This window comes from Bufo gargarizans, chromosome 10 (assembly GCF_014858855.1).
Source record: "Bufo gargarizans isolate SCDJY-AF-19 chromosome 10, ASM1485885v1, whole genome shotgun sequence".
Classification (NCBI taxonomy): Eukaryota; Metazoa; Chordata; class Amphibia; order Anura; family Bufonidae; genus Bufo; species Bufo gargarizans.
Genome location: NC_058089.1, coordinates 110,749,681 through 110,771,206, shown reverse-complemented (window position 1 = coordinate 110,771,206; position 21,526 = coordinate 110,749,681). Strand labels below are relative to the sequence as shown.

At 45.0% G+C, this 21,526-nt stretch overlaps 1 protein-coding gene across 1 annotated transcript in view; it reads right to left on the bottom strand.

Annotated features, from left to right (window-relative positions):
- Positions 1 to 2,119, bottom strand: part of ACSF3 (acyl-CoA synthetase family member 3) — a 45,776-nt gene extending 43,657 nt beyond the window's left edge. Inside the window, exon 1 of the mRNA XM_044270593.1 lies at positions 1,741 to 2,119. Coding sequence (XP_044126528.1) covers positions 1,741 to 1,815 — 75 coding nt within the window. The 5' untranslated portion in view covers positions 1,816 to 2,119. The remainder of the gene's footprint in view (positions 1 to 1,740) is intronic.
- Between the last annotated feature and the right edge of the window lie 19,407 nt (positions 2,120 to 21,526).

Here is a 21,526-nt window from a genome sequence, read left to right as displayed (position 1 = left end):
CAGTCTTCCTGATTATAGAATCCCCTATAACCACTAACTGTCTAGGCCTAACTGCACTACCATCGCCCCCGACTACTAGCTGGGCTGTTCTCCCGGCTGTTAGGGAGGCTACCATTTCTGAAACTGACAGCCGTGCACCATCGTCCAACTTGGCAATTTTGCTTGGAAGCACAGAAAGAGGATTGGCCTTCCTCTTCTGGGATCCCTTTCTACTCACTCCAAGTACATTAACCAGCGCCTTGCCTGTTCCTGCTGATCCACCACCTGATCTCCAACTTCCATATTCCCCCCACTAACTGCTTGCTCCTCTCAAGACTGTCAGGTCACCCTCAGTATAGCATTTTCCTCTTTCAGATGGGCAAGGCGCTCACATCTTTCACAGCGGTACTCACTAGGGGTGGGCGATATGGCCTAAAATCTATATTGCGATATAATTTTAAGCATGTGCGATATATATCGCAATATATTGTTTTCTATATTTGGGGGGGGGGGGGTGTTTAAACTTTTTTTTTTTTCTTTTTATTTAATAACTATTAGCCTCCTTAAGGGCTAGAACCCTTGTCATATTCACCCTAATAGAGCTCTATTAGGGTAAATAGGACTTTACAGTCTCCTTGCTGCCCTGTGCTTTGTGCACACAACAGCAGGGAGCTGACCATGGCAGCCAGCCTCTGATCAGCCCCCCAGCCTCTGATGTAGCCCCCCCAGCCTCTCATGTAGCCCCCCCAGTCTCTCCCTCTTATGAGCCCCCTCTGCTAATGCAAACCCACCCCCCCCCCCCTCCCAGTATTAATCATTGGTGGCAGCGGCCACAGGGTCCCCCCCCCCCATCAGCGGTGGCGGTGGCAGTGGGCCCCCCCCCTCCCTCCCCAGTATTGATCATTGGTGCAGGGGCCCCCTTCCTCCCCACATCATTGGTGGCAGCAGCAGTTCCGATCGGAGTCCCAGCAGTGTAATGCTGGGGCTCCGATCGGTTACTATGGCAGCAGGACGCTACTGGACCTAGCTGCCATGGTATGTCAGTGAGCAGCATTATACTCACGTGCGCGGTGGCCGCCGGGCGCTCCTTCTTCTGTCTGTGCGGCGCATTGCTAATGCTTATAGCATTAGCAATGCACCGCACAGACCTATGAGAAGAAGAAGCGCCCAGCGGCCACGGCGCACGTGATCTATAAGCATTAGCAATGCGCCGCACGGACAGAAGAAGGAGCGCCCGGCGGCCACCGCGCACGTGAGTATAATGCTGCTCACTGACATACCATGGTCGCTCCGTGGTCATATCGCAGTCCGGCGATATGCACAAAATCCATATCGTGGCACAAATTTATATCGCATATCGCCTACCCCTAGTACTCACCCTGGAACACCTGCTCCAGTTGTGCACACATGTGGCAGCCTGTGTACTTAAGGAAACCTCCAATGTTGCTAGCCATTATCCCATATAAAAAAAACAATGAAGATGAATAAAGTAGATGACTTACAGGTTCTTTGCTCCTTGTCTTAAACTCCGGTTCTTTAATTCCACTTATTCACAAGCCACTTAGTGTAGCAAGCCGAGCGAGAGCAAGCTCAGAACTCTCACTTCAGCAAATGGCATTTATCACTGTAGACCAGGGTGGGGAACCTTTTTGCTGCCGAGGGCCATTTGGGGGGGCAATAGAAAATTCTCAACTTAAAATTTTGACGGCTATATTTGGTCAAACATATATCTGATGCGCACATAGATTTCTTTCTTCTTACCATAGCACTCAGGTTTTGGTGGGTGCTGAGGACACCTTTTGGTCTTCCAGTAGTTCCACTGGTATAAATAATCATGGCCCCCCTTTCTTTCCAATCCAGGTTTAAATGATGGTCTTCTACATTGAAAATGTCTTCTGTAGTGCTGTTTTGTGGAAAATCAGGCACCAGTAAGGTTTTCTATCCCCAACTTGTCCGCTAAAGGTGCAATTACTCCTGCGTATGTCGCCTCCGCAAGAACCACCTGCACTCTGTGAATCCTTCAAAATGTACTCTAGCTCAAGGGGTGGGTGATTTTTATAAAGCGGGACGGCAATGGCACCACTCATCCATGCCGCCCACTGACAAACCACATAGGAGGAGTCATTTGGGCAAAGGAAAGCCACTCTTTCTGGGGGAACGTCATTTCTAGGGTTACCCAGGACACGAGCAATTTCTTTAGACAGAGCGAAGCTTCTGCAATATAAATCCTGGTAACTGTGAGGTCCATGTTGATCGACCAATGCTGTTCTGTTACCATAGGCTGGAGCCTTATAAAAGACTGGGGTATGCGGCTGGCTCGGACTGGGTACTGGAGTATGAAGGGAGCAGGAAAGGGTGCGGAGACAGTGCAGTCTTACTGTGGATAGTAAGCGGTGACATCTTCCTGCCATTTCCTCTCACTTGTGACAGTAGAACAGCAGAGCATGAGGATCCGATGTCCACTCCTAAAGGCAAGTTCATTTCACCTATAAACCATGATGACAAAATGAAGTTAGGCGATTCATTCGCACTGCAAAAAAAAATAAAAAATTTAGATTGCAATACTTAGGTTAGTAACTAGTGTTGAGCGAACTTGTCGGCATCTAAAGTTCGGGTTATCGAACAATCACGTTATGGATTCCGCTACCACGGACTATAACGGAATTTAGAAACGCGATTCTTCGATAACCCGAACTTTAGACGCCAAACTTAAAACACAAGTTCGCTCAACACTATTAGTAACCTCATACAATCAATCTGGTCTCTAGATCTGCACATTATTTCATCTGTCGAGGCAGCAGCCTGTGCTCCAGAGCTGCTCCTCCTAATGTCAACTGCAACCACAGTAAACCATTACGGTCGACGCAAGAACACCCTTCTAGTTACCCACACTAATTCATGTCTGTTCTCTTTCTTCCCCCTCCACATCCATTTCTGCCAATCTAGTATATTCTACTTCCATATTTACATGAGGTAATGCACATCATTTTATCAGTATTTCATTCATATTTACTAATGTATTATGACCATATTGATGTTAAAGGGCATCTGTCAGCAGATTTGTACCTATGAAACTTGCAGCTGAAGGAATCTCTGTTGGTCCCATGTTCATATGTGCCCGCATTACTGAGAAAAGTGATGATTTAATGTATGCAAATAATTCTCTAGGAGCAATGGGGGCGTTGCCATTACACCTAGAGGCTCCGCTCTCTCTGCAGCTGCTCTGCGCAGGACCAGGCAGAGTTTCAATCATCATTACACCTACTCCTGTCAATCACAGTGCAGGGGCGCAGCCTCTAGTTCTCATGTATGTCCCAATGAGCCACAGTCATCTACCTTCAATGTGATCAAAAGTGACCTGGAGTAAGCACAACATTTATTAACCCCTTAAGGACGGGCTCATTTTCACCTTTAGGACCAGGCCATTCATTGCAAATCTGACCAGTGTCACTTTAGGTGGTGATAACTTTAAAACGCTTTGACTTATCCAGGCCGTTCTGAGATTGTTTTTTTTTTGTCAGATATTGTACTTCATGACACTGGTAAAATGGAGTAAAAAATAAATCATTTTTATTCATAAAAAAAATACTAAATTTGCCAAAAATTTGAAACAATTTGCAAATCTCCAAGTTTCAATTCCTCTACTTCTATAAGGCTACTTTCACACTTGCGTTCAGAGCTGATCCGTCTGGTGTCTGCACAGACGGATCGGCTCCTATAATGCAGACAATGGGATCCGTTCAGAACGGATCAGTCTGCATTATAGTTTAGAAAAAATTCTAAGTGTGAAAGTTGCTCAGACGGATCCGTCCAGACTTTACATTGAAAGTCAATGGGGACGGGTCCGTTTGAAAATTGAGCCATATTGTGTCAACTTCAAACTGATCCGTCCCCATTGACTTACATTGTAAGTCTGGACGGATCCGTTTGCCTCCAAACGGCCAGATGGACACCCGAATGCTGCAAGCAGCGTTCAGGTGTCCGCCTGCGGAGCGGAGGACAAACGGTGCCAGACTGATGCATTCTGAGCGGATCCGCATCCACTCAGAATGCATTAGGGCTGTACGGATGCGTTCGGGGCCGCTTGTGAGAGCCTTCAAACGGAACTCACAAGCAGAGCCCCGAACGCTAGTGTGAAAGTAGCCTTAGAAGTAAATCTTGAAATTTCTCTGAAATTTTCAAAAACCAACTTTTTAAGGACCAGTTCAGGTCTGAAGTCAGTTTGTGAAGCTTACATAATAGAAACCACCCAAAAATGACCCCATTCTAGAAACTACACTCCTCAAGGTATTCAAAACTGATTTTACAAACTTCGTTAACCCTTTAGGTGTTCCACAAGGATTAATGGAAAATAGAGATACAATTTCGAAATTTCACTTTTTTTGGCAGATTTTCCATTATATATTTTTTCCAGTTGCAAAGCAAGGGTTAACAGTCAAACAAAACTTAATATTTATTGCACTGATTCTGTAGTATACAGAAACACCCCATATGTGGTTGTAAACTGCTGTACGGGCACACGGCAGGGCGCAGAAGGAAAGGAATGCCATACGGTTTTTGGCAGGCAGATTTTGCTAGACTGTTTTTTTTTTTGACACCATGTCCCATTTGAAGCCCCTCTGATGCACCCCTAGAGTAGAAACTCCAAAAAAGTGACCCCATTTTAGAAACTACGGGATAGGGTGGAAGTTTTGTTGGTACTATTTTAGGGTACATAGGATTTTTGGTTGCTCTATATTACACTTTTTGTGAGGCAAGGTAACAACAAATAGCTGTTTTGGCACTTTTTTTTTTTTTTTGTTATTTACAACATTTATCTGACAGGTTAGATCATATGATATTTTTATAGAGCAGGTTGTCACGGACGCGGCGATACCCAATATGTATACAATTTTTTTATTTATATAAGTTTTACACAATGATTTCATTTTTGAAACAAAAAAAAATCATGTTTTAGTGTCTCCATAGTCTGAGAGCCATAGTTTTTTAAGCTTTTGGGCGATTATCTTAGGTAGGGTCTCATTTATTGCGGGATGAGATGACGGTTTGATTGGCTCTATTTTGGGGTGCATATGACTTTTTGATCGCTTGCTATTACAATTTTTGTGATGTAAGGTGACAAAAAAATTGTTTATTAAGCACAGTTTTTATTTTTTATTTTTTAAGGTGTTCACCTGAGGTATTAGCTCATGTGATATTTTTATAGAGCCGGTTGATACGGACGCGGCGATACCCAATATGTATACTTTTTTTTTTTTTCAAGTTTTACACAATAACAGCTTTTTTCTAAAAAATAATTGTGTTTTAGTGTCTCCATATTCTGAGCCATAGTTTTTTTTATTCTTTGGGCGATTGTCTCAGGTAGGGGCTCATTTTTTGCGGGATGAGGTGATGGTTAGATTGGCACTATTTTGGTGGGCGTACGCCTTTTTGATCGCTTGCTGTTGTACTTTTTGTGATGTGACAAAAAAATTGTTTATTTAGCACATTTTCTTTACAGTGTTCATCTGAGGGGTTAGGTCATGTGATATGTTTATAGAGCTGGTTGATACGGACACGACGATACCTAATATGTCTATATGTCTTTTCCCTATTTTTTACTTTTTTTTTTACTTTATTTTTGGAAAAGGACGCATTTTTTTTTTTTACTTGAAACGTTTAATTTTTTATAACTTTTTTTTTTCACTTTATCATTTGTCCCACTCTGGGACTTCAACATTACAACATTACAGGGTCTAATCCCTGTTTCAATGCAGCACGATACATCTGTATTGAACTGTTAGTGTCTTAGGCCTCTTTCACACTTGCGTTGTCCGGATCCGGCGTGTACTCCACTTGCCGGAATTACACGCCGGATCCGGAAAAACGCAAGTGTACTGAAAGCATTTGAAGACGGATTCGTCTTCAAAATGCTTTCAGTGTTACTATGGCACCCAGGACGCTATTAAAGTCCTGGTTGCCATAGTAGGAGCGGGGAGAGGGGGAGCGGTATACTTACAGTCAGCGCGGCTCCCGGGGCGCTCCAGAGTGACGTCAGAGCGCCCCATGCGCATGGATGACGTGCCATGCGATCACGTCATCCATGCGCGTGGGGCGCCCTGACGTCACTCTGGAGCGCCCGGGGAGCCGCACGGACGGTAAGTATACTGCTCCCCCGCTCCCCACTACACTTCACCATGGCTGCCAGGACTTTAGCGTCCCGGCAGCCATGGTAAGCACTCTAAAAAGGCTAAACGTCGGATCCGGCAATGTGCCGAAACAACGTTTAGCTTAAGGCCGGATCTGGATCAATGCCTTTCAATGGGCATTCATTCCGGATCCGGCCTTGCGGCAAGTCTTCAGGATTTTTGGCCGGAGCAAAAAGCGCAGCATGCTGCGGTATTTTCTCCGGCCAAAAAACGTTCAGTTCCGGAACTGAAAACATCCTGATGCATCCTAAACGGATTTCACTCCATTCAGAATGCATTAGGATAATCCTGATCAGGATTCTTCCGGCATAGAGCCCCGACGACAGAACTCTATGCCAGAAGACAAGAATGCAGGTGTGAAAGAGCCCTAACACTGTAAGGCTACTTTCACACTAGCGTTTTACTTTTCCAGCACTGAGTTCCGTCCTAGGGGCTCTATACCGGAAAAGAACTGATCAGGCATATCCCCATGCATTTTGAATGGAGAGCAATCAGTTCAGGATGCATCAGGATGTCTTCAGTTCAGTCATTTTGACTGATCAGGCAAAAGAGAAAAACCGCAGCATGCTACGGTTTTATTTTCGGCGAAAAAAACTGAAGACTTGCCTGAATGCCGGCATTTTTTTCCATAGGAATGTATTAGTGCCGGATCCGGCATTCAAAATACCGGATCCGTCTGGCATTGCCTGATGACACCAGAAAAACGGATCTGGTATTGCAATGCATTTTTCTGACTGATCAGGATCCTGATCAGTCTGAAAAATGCCTTATCAGTCAGAAAAAATGACATGCGTTTGCATACAGTTTGCCTGATCAGGCAGGCAGTTCAGGCAACGGAACTGCCTGCCGGAATTAAACGACGCAAGTGTGAAAGTACCCTAAGATGCTAACAGCTGTCTAGGAGACCCAGCCTGGGGTCTGGGCCTCTTAGGCCTACATACATGCCAGGCCCCAAGCCTTGGAATGGCTTGGGGCTGCCATGGCAACCATGAGGTGAGGGAGCGCAAACCTCCCATATGCCGCGGTCAGCGCTGACCGCGGCATATGAGGGGTTAATTCACCAGCATCGGCATCATCACCGATGCTGGTGGATGCAGCAGGGATCTGGCTGTCAGTAACAGCCTGATCTCTGCCGCTGATAGCGGGACTGCACGTGGGGGAAGAGAAGGATCGCAGGACGAGAATGCTCGTCCTCTAGCGCTAAGTGCCGTCGATTTAGGACGAGCATTCTTGTCCTGGGTCGTTAAGGTGTTAAAGGGGTTTTCCCAGATTTTTTTTATTGATGGCCTATTCTCAGGCTAGGTCAAAAATATCTGATTGGCGGGGGTCTGACTCCCGGCAATCAGCTGTTTGAAAAGGTAGCACCATTTCATTGAGTGCTGCAGCCTCTTCCTAAGGTCTCTTTCACACTACCGTATGGCTATTTCAGTGTGTTCCATTTTTTTGGCGGACCCATTGACTTGAATGGAGCCACGGAAGCCACGGAACGTGATTTGCGGGCAATAATAGGACTTGCGGAAATGTAATGCATACGGAGTACATTCAGTTTTTTTGGCGGAACCATTGAAATGAATGATTCCGTATATGGACTGTATATGGAACGCAAAAAAACAGCTCGCAAAACGAAAAAAAAAAAACGCAGTGTGAAAGTGGCCTAAGGCCGGTGACATCATGTTCATCAGTCACCATGGCCTAAGTTCAGTGCAATTCAAGTGAATGGGGCTGAGCTGCAATACCAAGCGCAGCCACTATACAATGTACTTGGTGCACTGCCTCTTCAAACAGCTGATTAGCGAGAGGTCCCAGGATTTGGACCCTATTAATCAGATACTGATGACTAGTGTTGAGCGAACTTGTGTTTTAAGTTCTGCGTCCAAAGTTCGGGTTATCAAAGAATCCCATTATGGATTCCGCTACCACGGACCATAACGGAATTTGGAATCCATAACGCGATTCTTAGATAACCTGAATTCGAACTTTGGACACAGAACTTAAAACACAAGTTCGCTCAATACTACTGATTACCTAGGATAGGTCATCAATATCAAATTCTTGGACAACCCCTTTAAATATTGATTAACTGCCAATTTAAATGAGCTGCACTGCCCGGACAAGCACTGTGGTCTCTTCATAGTGTACATTATGTCTGTGTAGGCTTCACTGAACAAATACTGACTAAATTAAAGCTTCCTTAGTATTAAAAATAAAAAAAAACCCTGCTAAAGGAAGATCCGAAGAATTTATTAAAAGGGATCATCCTGAAACCGGACAACACCTTGGTTCAACCAGCAATAAAGAACACGTATGTACTTATCCATCTTGGATGGATTTTTTGCTAGTCGTGCAACACCATAGACTATCATTGTAGAAATTGTTGCATGAGAAAATGTTGCACGACATATCTCATCATGTAGTCCTAGCCGGCTACTTTCACACTGGCGTTTTGGCTTTCCGTTTCTGAGATTCGTTCAGGGCTCTGACAAGCGGTCCAAAATGGATCAGTTTTGCCCTAATGCATTCTGAATGGAAAAGGATCCGCTCACAATGGATCAGTTTGCCTCCGTTCCGTCTCCATTTCGCTCTGGAGGCTGCCTGCAGCGTTTTGGTGTCCACCTGACAAAACTGAGCCAAACGGATCCGTCCTGACACACAATGTAAGTCAATGGGGACGGATCAGTTTTCTCTGACACAATAGAAAACGGATCCGTCCTCCATTTACTTTCAATGGTGTTCAAGACGGATCCGTCTTGGCTATGTTAAAGATAATACAAAGGGATCCGTTCTGAATAGATGCAGACGGTTGTATTATCTGAACGGATCCGTCTGTGCAGATCCATGACGGATCCGCACCAAACGCGAGTGTGAAAGTACGACCTACACTGACTTCTATGTTGGTAAAGCCACCTGCAACCAAAAATCCAGCGGGGCTCTCACCTTATTGGGCCAGGGCTACACGATGACAATTTTTCGCCCGACAATTTTTATAATGATAGTCTATGGTGTCGCGCTGCGACTGAAATGCAACAGTAGCAAAAAATCCATCCAGTGGACACCATAGACTATCATTACAAATAGTAATGCGCGACCTATGTTGCAGTGTAGTTGTGCCCTATGTGTCGTGTAGCCCCGGCCTTACTGCGCGCCACAACACCACGCTGTGACCAAAATCTCCAGGCAGCCCGACCCTAGCCCAGGCAGCCCTACCCTAGCACAGGGCATAGCAGTGATTAGTGCACGTAGGTATCACAAGAAACAACCCAGTTTATAGGCGTCCATACACACAGCTGCCGCACAGCTCGGCAGTAACGCCGCCATGCTGTGGAGGATAGCTAGGTGTGAGGATGACTGGTCACTGTACACACAGCACAGACACGGCTGTATTATCAATGCGTGTCGTCCTCCACACTATGTAACCCCACGAAACGCTCTCTCACCTTGTGTCACTGGGGGACCGGTCCGTCCCTACACAGCTCCTCCGGAAACACGGAGCAGAACTCATGGTTCCGCCTGCCGAGGAATGCAGGTACTGCAAGCGGCTGGCGTACAGTGGGATTCTCAGCTTGTCGTTTCAGTCTCCCTGTCCTCCTGAGTTATTACAGTGTCTCTGCTCTTACATCTGCGCGGATAAAATGTGTTGTTTTTTTCTTTTCTTGTAATTTCATTTATTATTAATACTTTTGTTATTATTAGGTGCCGCGGTAACGCTAGGCCTCAGGCTGGTGAGGGGTTGCCCATAGCGACCAATCAGATCGCCGCTATCATTTTCAAACCTGGTGTGGGAGAACTCGTATCTGATTGGTCGCCACAGGCGACAGCTCTCCAGATCTTATACATAAGGCCCAATGGGGGAGATTGATCAAACGTGGTGTAAAGGCAAACCATAGCAGCCAATCACATCCCACCTTTCATTTAGAAAATGAAAGGTGGAATTTGATTGGTTGCTATGGGCAACTAAGCCAGTTTTCCTTTACACTAGTTTTTATAAATCTCCCCCAATGTGTCTGTGAGGATGACTCCTCATGATTATATATGTGGGGAAAATGTTGCCCACCTTAAAAGGGTTTGGTTTATAAAAAAAAAAAAAGTGATGTCGAGCCCAGAAAACGTGTTGGCAGACGATTTGGCCAGTATGCATTAACTGCAGGAGTGAGTAAAATATCCTCAGACCTCAGTCTATGATCTGGGCCCGATTTGCAGAGCATAGGCTGCTGTAAACTGCGATCTGTAGTCCAGTCTGCAGGCAGCGTGTCATAGAGCAGGAGGAGCTGAGCAGAACAATTCATAGTTTTATGGGAAATGATTCAGTATAACTCGTCATTTTGGGCTCAGGAGTCCAGTGGGCGGTCCTAATCAGTGATTGACAGCCTTCCCTGTATGAGTCTGTGCACAGGTAGCTGTCAATCAGTAATTAGGACCGCCCACTCGACTCCAGTTTTACATCAATAAATGACAAGTTAAGCCTCATGCAGACGTCCGTGGAACACGGTCCGTGAGATACCGGACTGGCATTGCAGGAGCGCACGGTGTCATAGCTACCAATGACGCCGTGCGCTCCTGCAATGCCAGTTCGGTATCTCACGGACCATGTTCCATGGACGTCTGCATGAGGCTGTATACTGAATCTTTTCCCGTCTGCTCAGCTCCTTCTGCTCTATAACTAGGGTGGCCAGACATCCGGTTTCAGGCCAGACAGTCCGGTTTTCTGGCTCCCTGTCCTCCGTAGGGCCTGGACGGATGCAGGGATGTCCACCCTTTCAGTAGCTCGCGCTCAGACAGCAGCACTGCGCTGTGTGAGCGCGAGCTGCAGCAACTGACTGAGGCTTCTCTCCCCCCAGTCAGTCACTAGAGCCGCAGACATGGCTCCCTGTGGCTGACAGAGGGGGAGAGAAGCACCCCAGATGCCCCCAGCTCACCTTCCCCTCAGAAACTTCTTCCCTCTCCTCCCCCCGTTTTTTTCCCGGCTGACGATGGGGGGGGGTCTTCGCGGAGATGGGGCATGGCTTCACAGAGGCAGGCGTGGTTTATCGGTTTGGAGGCATGGCTGGTGAGGTTCGGCTTTCTTGTGTGAAGCCATTGGCCACCCTATCTATAACACGCCACCCGCAGATCAGACACTATGGGGGAGTTAAAGGAAAACTGGCTTAGATGCCTCATTTTTCACAGCTCCTTTGGAAAATGAAAAGTGGAATCTGATCGGTTGCAATGGGCAACTAAGCCAGTTTTCCATTACACCAGTTTTGATAAATCTCCCCCCGTATACAATGTGGCAGGTTCACTATAAGTAATTGCCTGAAATGTTAACATTTCTTAACTCTTAGGGTACTTTCACACTTGCGGCAGGACGGATCCGACAGGCTCTGGCAGTACGGCAGTTCGCGGTCAGAGGTCGCCAGACGAAAAAGTCGGACATGCACGACTTTTAGTCCGGCGGCCTTTCGCCGTGCACTGCCGTACTGCGTCGGAGCGCCGCCCCCGTCCCTATTATAGTCAATGGGGACGGAGCGGCGTCACAGTGAAATAACGGAAGGACAGATCCAACAGGGTGAACAGCCTGTCGGATCCGTCCTGCCGCAAGTGTGAAAGTACCCTTAAATACTATCTACACCTTTGGAGGCAATTTTTTTAATGAACTGGTACTTTCACCGGTCATCTAATAAACCGTATCACTAAACTGCTAAGAGGTCATAAACATTTATTTAAGCCACATTGTTATCGGTAAGATAAGAACTGAGCTATAATGAGTGTTTCTAATGTCAGAGAGCAGAGATGAGGAGTCCGTCAGCTCCTGGTCTGACGGAAAAGACAGAAAATCCAAAGGGTGCTACTAGAGCATCTCAGCACTGTACAGAAGAAAGGACTCCATATTTTTTTTTAAAAAGACCAATTTTTTTAACTCAAAACAAGTACAATGCAATAATAAAAATAAATTGCTCCCAAAGGTGTACATAGCCTTTAAAAATAACTGTACATTATAGGATTCATGAATCTACATCTATGTGGCACAGTGACTACTTCTGTCGAGGAGGTCCAGTCTTGCTTTCCGAGCCACTCGTGTTAGTATTTCAATCAGATAGTTATATTTGTCACAGAATAAATGTTAAATGTGCAACTCAGACACAAAGTGCTAGTATAGTATAAAGTATAAACTTGTAACTTTTCTTCCTCCACACTTCATGCTGCTGTTCTGTATTCTGATACAAGTGTATGTTTAAAGGCATGGTCCAATTTGATCCGAGTCAGTATCTGATCGGTGGGGGTCCGACACCCAAAACCCCTGCTAATCTGCAGTTTGAGGAGGTTGCGGCGATGCGGTAAGAGCCGTGGCCCCTGGTAGCTTATCAAGCACAGCGCCATCCATTGTATAGTGGCAGTGCTTGGTATCGCAGCTCAGTCCCTTTCACTTGAATGGGACTGAGCTGCACCTAGGCCATATCATAGTTGACTGTGACTTCACTGGCCTAGGAAGAGCACCGTTGCCTCTTCAAACAGCTGATCGGCGGGGGTGCTGGGAATCAGACTCCCAGCGATCATATACCGATGACCTATCCAGAGGACACTACTACTTTTATCAGAACACTACTATATACTGTGTATACAGTATGTGATGTGATGAAACAAGGTTGCAGGGTCTCTAGTTAAGGCCAAGTTAACATCACCGTTTCTTTTTCCATTCTTCTGATCCGACAGAAGAACAGAAAGCAACAAAAAAACGGATCCTGTATTTTAAGCATCCGTTATGCTCAATCTGGGGCGGATTAGCCATTGACCTTACAGGGAAGTTTCCCGGTGGGCCGATGCCCAGGGGGCCTCCTGAGCACTCCTGACAGCTGGCCAGTGGAGGTTTTTAGGGGAGTATTTTGTGCTGCTGGCAGTATTTTGTGATGGACTGTGGTATTTGGCTCTGTTGGGTGGTATCATGTGCCACAATATGGTGTTACTGGCCCTGCCTTCCATCAATTTTTTCGAGGGCCACTATAAGTTCCCAGTCCGTCCCTGTGCTCAGTTATGCACAATTTGCATCTGTTTTAGCCATTTCCTTCTGAGATCCATTATTTGGGAAAAAAGTCCTATACAAAGTATTTTTTTTCCCCCGTCTAAAATAATGTTACTCAGAGGGAAATGACTAAAACGGATGCAAAGTTGTGCATAACTGATCATAACAGATGCTTAAAATACAGGATCCCTTTTTTCTTGCTTTCTGTTCTTCTGATCTATCCGAACAATGGAAAACGAAACAGTGATGTGAACTTGGCCTTAAAGGGGTTCTCCAGGAATTAAGAAAATGAAAATACTTAAATATTACTTTATTATACATATATTTCCAAATACTTTTTATTAGTTATAATGGCTCGTTTTGTTTGGGGAGCAATGATTAGGAGAAATAAAATGGCCGCCGTCCTATTAGTACACACAGAACCTATCCTAATCACACAGGAGGACAAGTTACTTCACAACACTGAGGTAAAGAGCTGCCTCAGCCTCCCGTTTGCTCTGCCAGGGATTCTGATCCTGAATACAGCTGATAAGATCTTGAGCTGAATCTCTATAGGAATGGAGTTCATGAGGAGATATGAAGTACAGTGAGGAGGATGGGGGTTGTATGCAGTCTCCATTACCACAGCCCCACATTGTCCATCCTCTCTGTACCTCATGTCTCCTCATGAACTCCATTCCTATAGAGATTCAGCTGAAGCTCTTATCATCTGTATTCAGGATCATCATCCCTGACAAGTAGAGCAGAGAGGAGGATGAGGCAGCTCTTTACCTCAGTGCTGTGAAGTAACTTGTCCTGCTGTGTGATTAGGACAGGTTTTGTGTGTACTAATAGGACGGCGGACATTTTTTCCCCCTGATAATTGCTCCCTAGACAAAAAAGAGTCATTACAACTAATGAAAGGTATTTGGGAATGTGTTTATAATAAAGTAATATTTAAGTATTTTCATTTTCTTAATTCCAGGAGAACCCCTTTAACTAGAGACCCTGCGACCTTGCATGATCCCATCACATACAGTATATAATGTAGTGTCCTGGGAAATAATAATGGATGGATATAGGACTTGTGAGTGATTTCTACCTCTCAGTTCTCCTTCTCCCATTCGCTTGCAGATTCAACTTAGCCAAGTGTGCCTGCTAACTACTATGGTGATGAGGAAAATGAGGGGCTGCCAGACACATCTGAAGCCGCTTATCACCAAGGTGAGGTGACCAAAATGTCCTCCTCTAATAGTAAATGGCTAAAGATGTTGAACGCTGACTATACTTACTGGGAGAGCCAACCAAAAATGTTTGGCTCCACCACCAGGAGCCTAATGTACAGTATATGGAAGGTGGTTTATGTGCTGGTAGGTATTCGTACAAGGAAACCTAAGAGCCTATGGGAAAACTATGTGAATATGGCAAGACCATCCAATTTCAAACAGATGGCACGTTGGTTAGAAGTCCTTGAACCCTTGGCCTCAATGCGCCACTCTACCAGCCTTAGAAATCCTTACGTCAGAGATGCCGTATTCCCGTATAGCAGGTTTATATGCCATTTATCTCGGCCGTTTGTTGCCATTGCCACGTTTGGACTAGACCGTACACAACATAACTTTATTTCACAGTTATGCCGAACTGTAGACTGTGAAGAGAAGGCTACCCAAACTCCAGCTGCTCCCGGTGGGGCTGCCAGGGTTTTTCTAGCCCCTCACATGTGTGACAATGTGGAAACCTGGTTGGGAAGAGGAACCAAAGCATGTGTCAGCAGCAGATGAGCAAGCACTTGGCACAGCGCACTGCTTTTTAAGATGACAACCCACTTGGCACACAGAACACGTCGGGCACATCTGCCTCTTCCGATAGCAGCTGCGCCATGTGTTGGCACACACAAATATGTGTGGTGTTATTATCCCAGCATGGATGATTGTGTCACCTACCTGTAGCTTTCGATTACTGTCTTCCTTATGTAAACATTGCATAAGTATACACGCCAGTCCTTATGCTGATAACACTAGGTGATAGAACAGCTGCAATGATTTTCCCAAGACTGATTGAACCTACCACTACTTCTGTCTCAGTCAATGTCAACATGCAACTCTTGAATTTACTACTGCTGTGACGCACTAGTAGGTGGAAGGTAGACAGGGGAACACAACTGCACGTGGCGGTCTTCAACGGCACGGTAATGGCTGCCAAGGCTTTCCAGTCATTGTTTTTGTTTAGCTGCATAAAGGATGACTGTTCACCCATTTCCAGTAGTAAAAAAAATATTCATACCCCATTTTTTTTAGCTCAAAGGGGTTGTCCAGTTTCAAGATCAAACCGGACAACCCTCCATATCCACCTTCAATAAAGAATACTATGTACCTGCCAGATCCCACGCCATTGCTCCAGTTCTCCCGGTCAGGCTGTATTTATCCAGCTGGAGAGGTGAAGTCACATCAACAATGTGTGACTTCTGCAGCGAATCAGTGACCTCATCGGGTGCACCGCTGAGGCCAGTGATTGTCTGCAGAGGTCCCGTGTTGTGAACGGGATATCCTCACTGCAGCCAGGTAAATGCAATGCATTTGGAAAGTCTTCAGACCCTTGCACTTTTTCACATTTTGTTATGTTGCGGCCTTGCGCAAAAATTAAAAAAAAGTTTCTCCCATCAATTTGCAGTCAGTACCCCATAATGGGAAAGTGAAAATCGAATTTTAGAAACGTTTGCAAATAAAAAAAAAGGAAAAACTAAAATTTCACATGGGCATAAGTATTTAGACCCTTTGCTATAAAACTTGATATTTAGCTCTGGGGGTCTCCCATTTCTCTTGATCATCTTGATGTTTCTACACCTTGATTGAAGTCTCCGGTGGTAAATTCAGTTCATTGGAGATGATTTCGAAAGACACAGCCCTGTCTATATAAGGTCTCACAGCTGACAATGCATATCAGAGCAAAAACCAAGCCATGAGCAGAAAACAACTGCCCGTAGAGCTCAGAGACAGGGTTGTGTGGAGGCACAGATCTGGAGAAGAGTATAAAAAAAATTCTACTGCAATGAAAGTTCCCAAGAGCTCAGTGGAAGAAGTTTGGAACAAGCTGGACTCTTCCTAGTGCTCACTGCCCTACCAAACTAAGCAATTAGAGGAGAAGGGCCTTGGTAAGAATGGTGACCAAGAGCCCAATAGTCACTTTGACTGTTCTTCAGATGTCCAGAGTGCAGATGGGAGAAACTTCCAGAAGGTTGACCATCACTGCAGCGCTCCACCAATCTGGGCTTTATGGCAGAGTGGCCAGACAGAAGTCTCTCAGTAAAAGACACATGAAGGCCAACTGGAGCTTGCAAAAAAAAGCAACTAAAGGACTCTCAGATTGTGAAAAATCTGATGAAGCCAAGATTGAACTTTTTGGCCTCAATTCTAAGCGTCATGTCTGGAGGAAACCATAGCACTGCTCATCACCTGCCCAATACCATCCTTACAGTGAAGCATGGTGGTGGCAACATCATGCTGGGGGGGGGTTTCAGCGACTGGGACAGGGATACTGGTCAGGGTTGAGGGAAAGCTGAACGGAGCAAAGCACAGAGATAGTCTTAATGAAATTGTGATCCAGAGTGCTCTCGGTCTCAGACAAGGCCAATGGTTCACCTTCCAACAAGACAGTGACCCTAAGCACATGGGCAGGAAAACACTGGAGAAATTTAGGAACAACTCTGTGAATGTCCTTGAGAGCCCTGATTTAAACCTAATCGAATAACTCTAGAGAGACCTGAAAATGGTTGTCCACTGATGTCCCCATCCAACCTGACAGAGTTTGATAGGATCTTCAGAGAAGAATGGCAGAAAATCCCCAAATCCAGTTGTGGCATCATACCCAAGAAGACTAAAGGCTGTAATCGCTGCCAAAGGGGCTTCAACTAAGACCTGAGTAAGGGATGTGAATGTTTACATCCATGCAAGATTTTAGATTTCTAACATTCTAATTTACTTTCTCATTATGGGGCGTTGAGTGCAGAATAAGGGAGGAAAAAAATGTTTTTTTTTTTAATTTTTTAGCACAAGGCAGCAACATAACAGAATGTGAAAAAGTCAAAAGGTCTGAAAACTTTCCCAATGCAGTGTATATCCCAGTTTCATCCTGAAAGAGGACAACTCCTTTAATAGCTACTATGACTCTAAGATCCAACATCCAGTCTGTCTGTATTCACCATTTAAAGAGCCGCTATTTCTAAAGTTACTTCAACCAGGTATAAACACAGATTAAATAACCCTTGAATGCGGCAAATTGACCTTGTAGCCACCAGTGTTCTTCTAATTTTTCACTATTGGGAAGCTGGCTGATAAAGTATTGGTTTGGCAACACCACTGATCAACTGTTTGAAGGGATTATTCCATTGGTGCAAGGGCATCCTCCTCCTCATTTGTCTCCTTAGTGGCAGCGGTGCACGGTATTGCTGCTTGGTCCCATACACCTGAAGGGGATGAGGCTGCAATATCCTGCACTACTGCTACTTAGTAGGCAACGTGAAGTTGGACCAATATCCAATTGTCTAATTATAATGAGGCTGCAGGGTTCACACGAGTGCCACAGCCACAATAGCTGATTGTCAGCGCTGTCGAGAGTCAGATTCCCACCAATCTGATATTGATGGTCTATCGTGAGGGATAGGCTATTCATACCCTGGACCTGAGATCGGTGGGGTCCGACTCCCGGGATTCCTGCCGATCAGCTCTTTGAGGCTGGCCACAGAAGTCCCGTCAGCACCGCGGCCTCCTTGCTGCTTACCAAGCACAGCACCGAACATTGGATAGTGGCCGTGCTTGGTATTGCAACTCAGCACCCTTCACTTGAATTGGGTGAGCTGCACCTAGGTCATGTGACCGAACGCGACGTCACCTCTTCCTACAGTTTTCCCCCAATAAACCTATCCATTCGCTCTAATATTGTAATCACTTACTTATATCATCATTACATTAATACATAGAAAGTTTCATTTATTTCCAACAACTTCTTGGTGCGATATTTTTTGTCAATGAGTGTAACTTTTTGACTGAGATGTGTTGTCTATAACGAATACTCTCTGACCTGAATGACCTGACCTGTATGCAGATAAATATCTTAATTCTTATATTTCTTTTACTACAAAAATTAAATGGAATATCGGAATGAACGTGGTGCTGCCATCTGGTGGCTAAAATCAGCAAAATACAGGATGACTTAAAACAAATGTACAGTTGTGCGCCTTCATCTCTGTGCTGGAATGGAAGAATTGGATCTTAGATTGCAAGGAGCTTGGTCCTGCAAGGGGAATAGGCTTTTTCACTACTGATCCTGGTAGTGGGGTTTCTCAGGGCACAATTATGCCTTGTGTGACCCATCTAAATTCATCTAGACACCAATGGGGGGGATTTATCATGAGGGGAATATCTGAAGTCAGATTTTCTTGAGTCTGCTTGATATAAATTTGTGCCAAATTGATCAAACATTGCATGTTATTGGATGTTTGGCACGTTTTTAACCCATTCACACATAAAACATCTGAGAGCTTTTATGAAGCGGCCTTTTGCAGTGATGGGGAATGGCGATCATGCCGAACTTGTCATTTAACCCCTCAGATGCCACAATCAACAGTGACTGCGGCATCCGAAGATTAGGCTGAGGGTTGCGAGCCCCCGCAGTGAAATCTTGGGGCTCCGATTGGTTACCATGACAGCCTGGGTCCTGCTGGAGGTTCCCAGGGCTGTCATAGTAATCTGCCTGCTGAGCTATGCACAAGGCACAGCTCAGCAGACAGAGCGGCTGAATGCCATTTACCTTAATAGATCGTGCTCACGGGTGTACATAACATCATAGATTACAATGATGCTGTGCACGTCGGGCCGCCCGCGGGGCTATTGTCCTGCACTGATAAGATCATATGAGTGCGGGACAATAGCCCCGTGGGCGGCCCGACATGCCAAGCATCATTGTAATCTATGATGCTGTGTGCTCCCGTGCGCACAATCAATGCCGCTTCGGGACATATGGCCCCGCTCACGGACCGTATGTCTCGGAGGGCATACGGTCGCGTGCCAGAGGCCTAAATGGAACAAGGGATCAAAAGATCACAGGTCTTAGGGGTTAAGTGTTTTTGTGTAAAAAAAAAATTTGGGGGAAAAATTACAAGTTTAAATCACCTCCTTTTTCCAAATTTTACATATAAAAACTAATAAATAATATAGAATAAACACATTAGGTATCACCACGTCCGAAAATGTCTGAACTACTAAAATATAAAAATAATTTTCATGTGTGATGTACACCGTAACAGAAAAAAATGAAAACGCACAATTCGCCATATTTTTGTCAGCTTGTCCCCCCCCCCGCCCAAAAAAAAGTGGAATAACAGTGATTAAAAAGTTGTACGTACCACAAAAACGGTACTAATAAAAATTACGTACCACAAAAAAACAAGCCCTCATACAGCTCTGTAGATGCAGATTTAAAAAAGTTATGGTTGTCAGAAAATGGCGATGCAAAGAAATTTTAGATTTTTTAAAAATGTTTTTATTTTTTAAAAGTTGTAAATCAAAATAAAAACGATACAAGTTTGGTATCGGCAAATCGTATTGAACCGCAGAATAAGGACATCTTGTCATTTTTAGCGCACAGTGAACACTGTATTGTCAAAACCCCAAAAACCTTGACAGAATTTTATTTTCCCCCCACAAATATATTTTTTTCTCATTTTCCAATACAAAACATGATAAATTAAATGCTGTAGTTAAAAAAATACAACTTCTTCTACAAAAAATTAGCCCTATATGAACAGGAAAAAATGTATGGCTCTTGGAATGTGGGGAGGAAAAAACGAAAATGCAAAAAATGAAAATGGGTTTGGTTTTGAAGGGGTTAAACATAACACTTCTGTCTAGAAATGTTTCTCCAGATTGCCACCTTTTTTTGTGACTTTTTAAAAGTCGCAGTTGATGAATCTGGTTTTCATCTATTTATCATATAGTAAAGGGGTCTTCCCATCTGGGACATTGCTGGCATGTCTCTAGGTTAATGTCACGTCATGTCTCGCATGCGCAGTTCAGAAAATAGCTGAGCGCTTGCACAGCCATTATGGGCTGTCCTATAGCAGCAGGAAGAAGCGGTGGCCGCACTGGCCCAGTATGGGACTCCCATAGCGATGAATGGAGAGTACGCCGCGCATGCACTGCTGATCGCCTTCACTTCGAGGGCCCCATTATCTAGAGAGGAGCGGGTCCCAGAGGTGGGACTTACACCTATCTGACGTATGTCATCGATGTCCCAAATGGTCCAACCCCTTTAACAGATGGGAGGGGGGGGGTCCACATTTAGGGCTACACGACACATAGGGTACAACTACATTGCTGTCGTAGTAATGCCACGCAACAATTTTTATAATGATAGTCTATGGTGTCGAACTGCAACATGCTGTGCAGTCGCAGAAAAATCCATCTTGGACTGTCGCAGTCGCAGCATGTCGCAAGTCGCCGTGCAACACCATAGACTACCATTATAAAAATTGTTGCGTGTCTTTTGTGTGACAACGGTCGCCATGTAGCCCTCGCCTTATGACCCTACAAAGAGGGGACAGCCTCATCATTTCGGTGAGGACTGTGGTGGCGCTCAAGGACGCCATCACAGATTTCGGATTGCTGGGGAGGTCAGCAGCCAGGACGCTCTGTGATCAGTTATCATCTTTGGGGAGCCCTTCTGACAAAAAGGGCCCCCCCCCCCCCATGGACAGCCCCATCGCTATGCTTTCATTCATCTATTCCATGTACTGTAGATGTGTATTACCTGTGACTTTTCTATATCACTGTATGACCAGTGCACGGCTGTAATCCCACTACCTGGATAGAGCGCGGAGTGAAATTTACAGCATTTTCCCTCCAGGTCTTCTGCATTGTACACACGTCACGGTATTTTGTATTGTTTTCTTGCAAATGAGTTCACACAAAGTCTCAGCCGGCGGGAGGCTTTCGAAAAGCCTTATGAGTTCATTTTCTAAAGACATTTTTTTTATTACTGTTTATTAGTTGCTTGGAATTGAGATATTTATTCTAAAGATTTGTTGCTCCGGTGAGAAATGATTCTCGAAATGTTTGTGAGAAATTAGATCAGAAATCAGAATAAACCCACGTTCTCATTAATCACTTGACAGCCTGGCACAATGAATACAGACATTCAGAAAACGGAACTTGCTTTATCGCCGCCTCGGCCTGAAAATTCCCCAGAATTAAGTAAGTACTGGTTCCATGTAATAAATCCCTAGGGTATGCCATCCCTTTAAAGGGGGGGGGTTCTAAGATTTTTATATTGATGACCTATCCAAAAGTTATATAGATGTATATCATTAAGCAGAAGACATTATATACAAGAT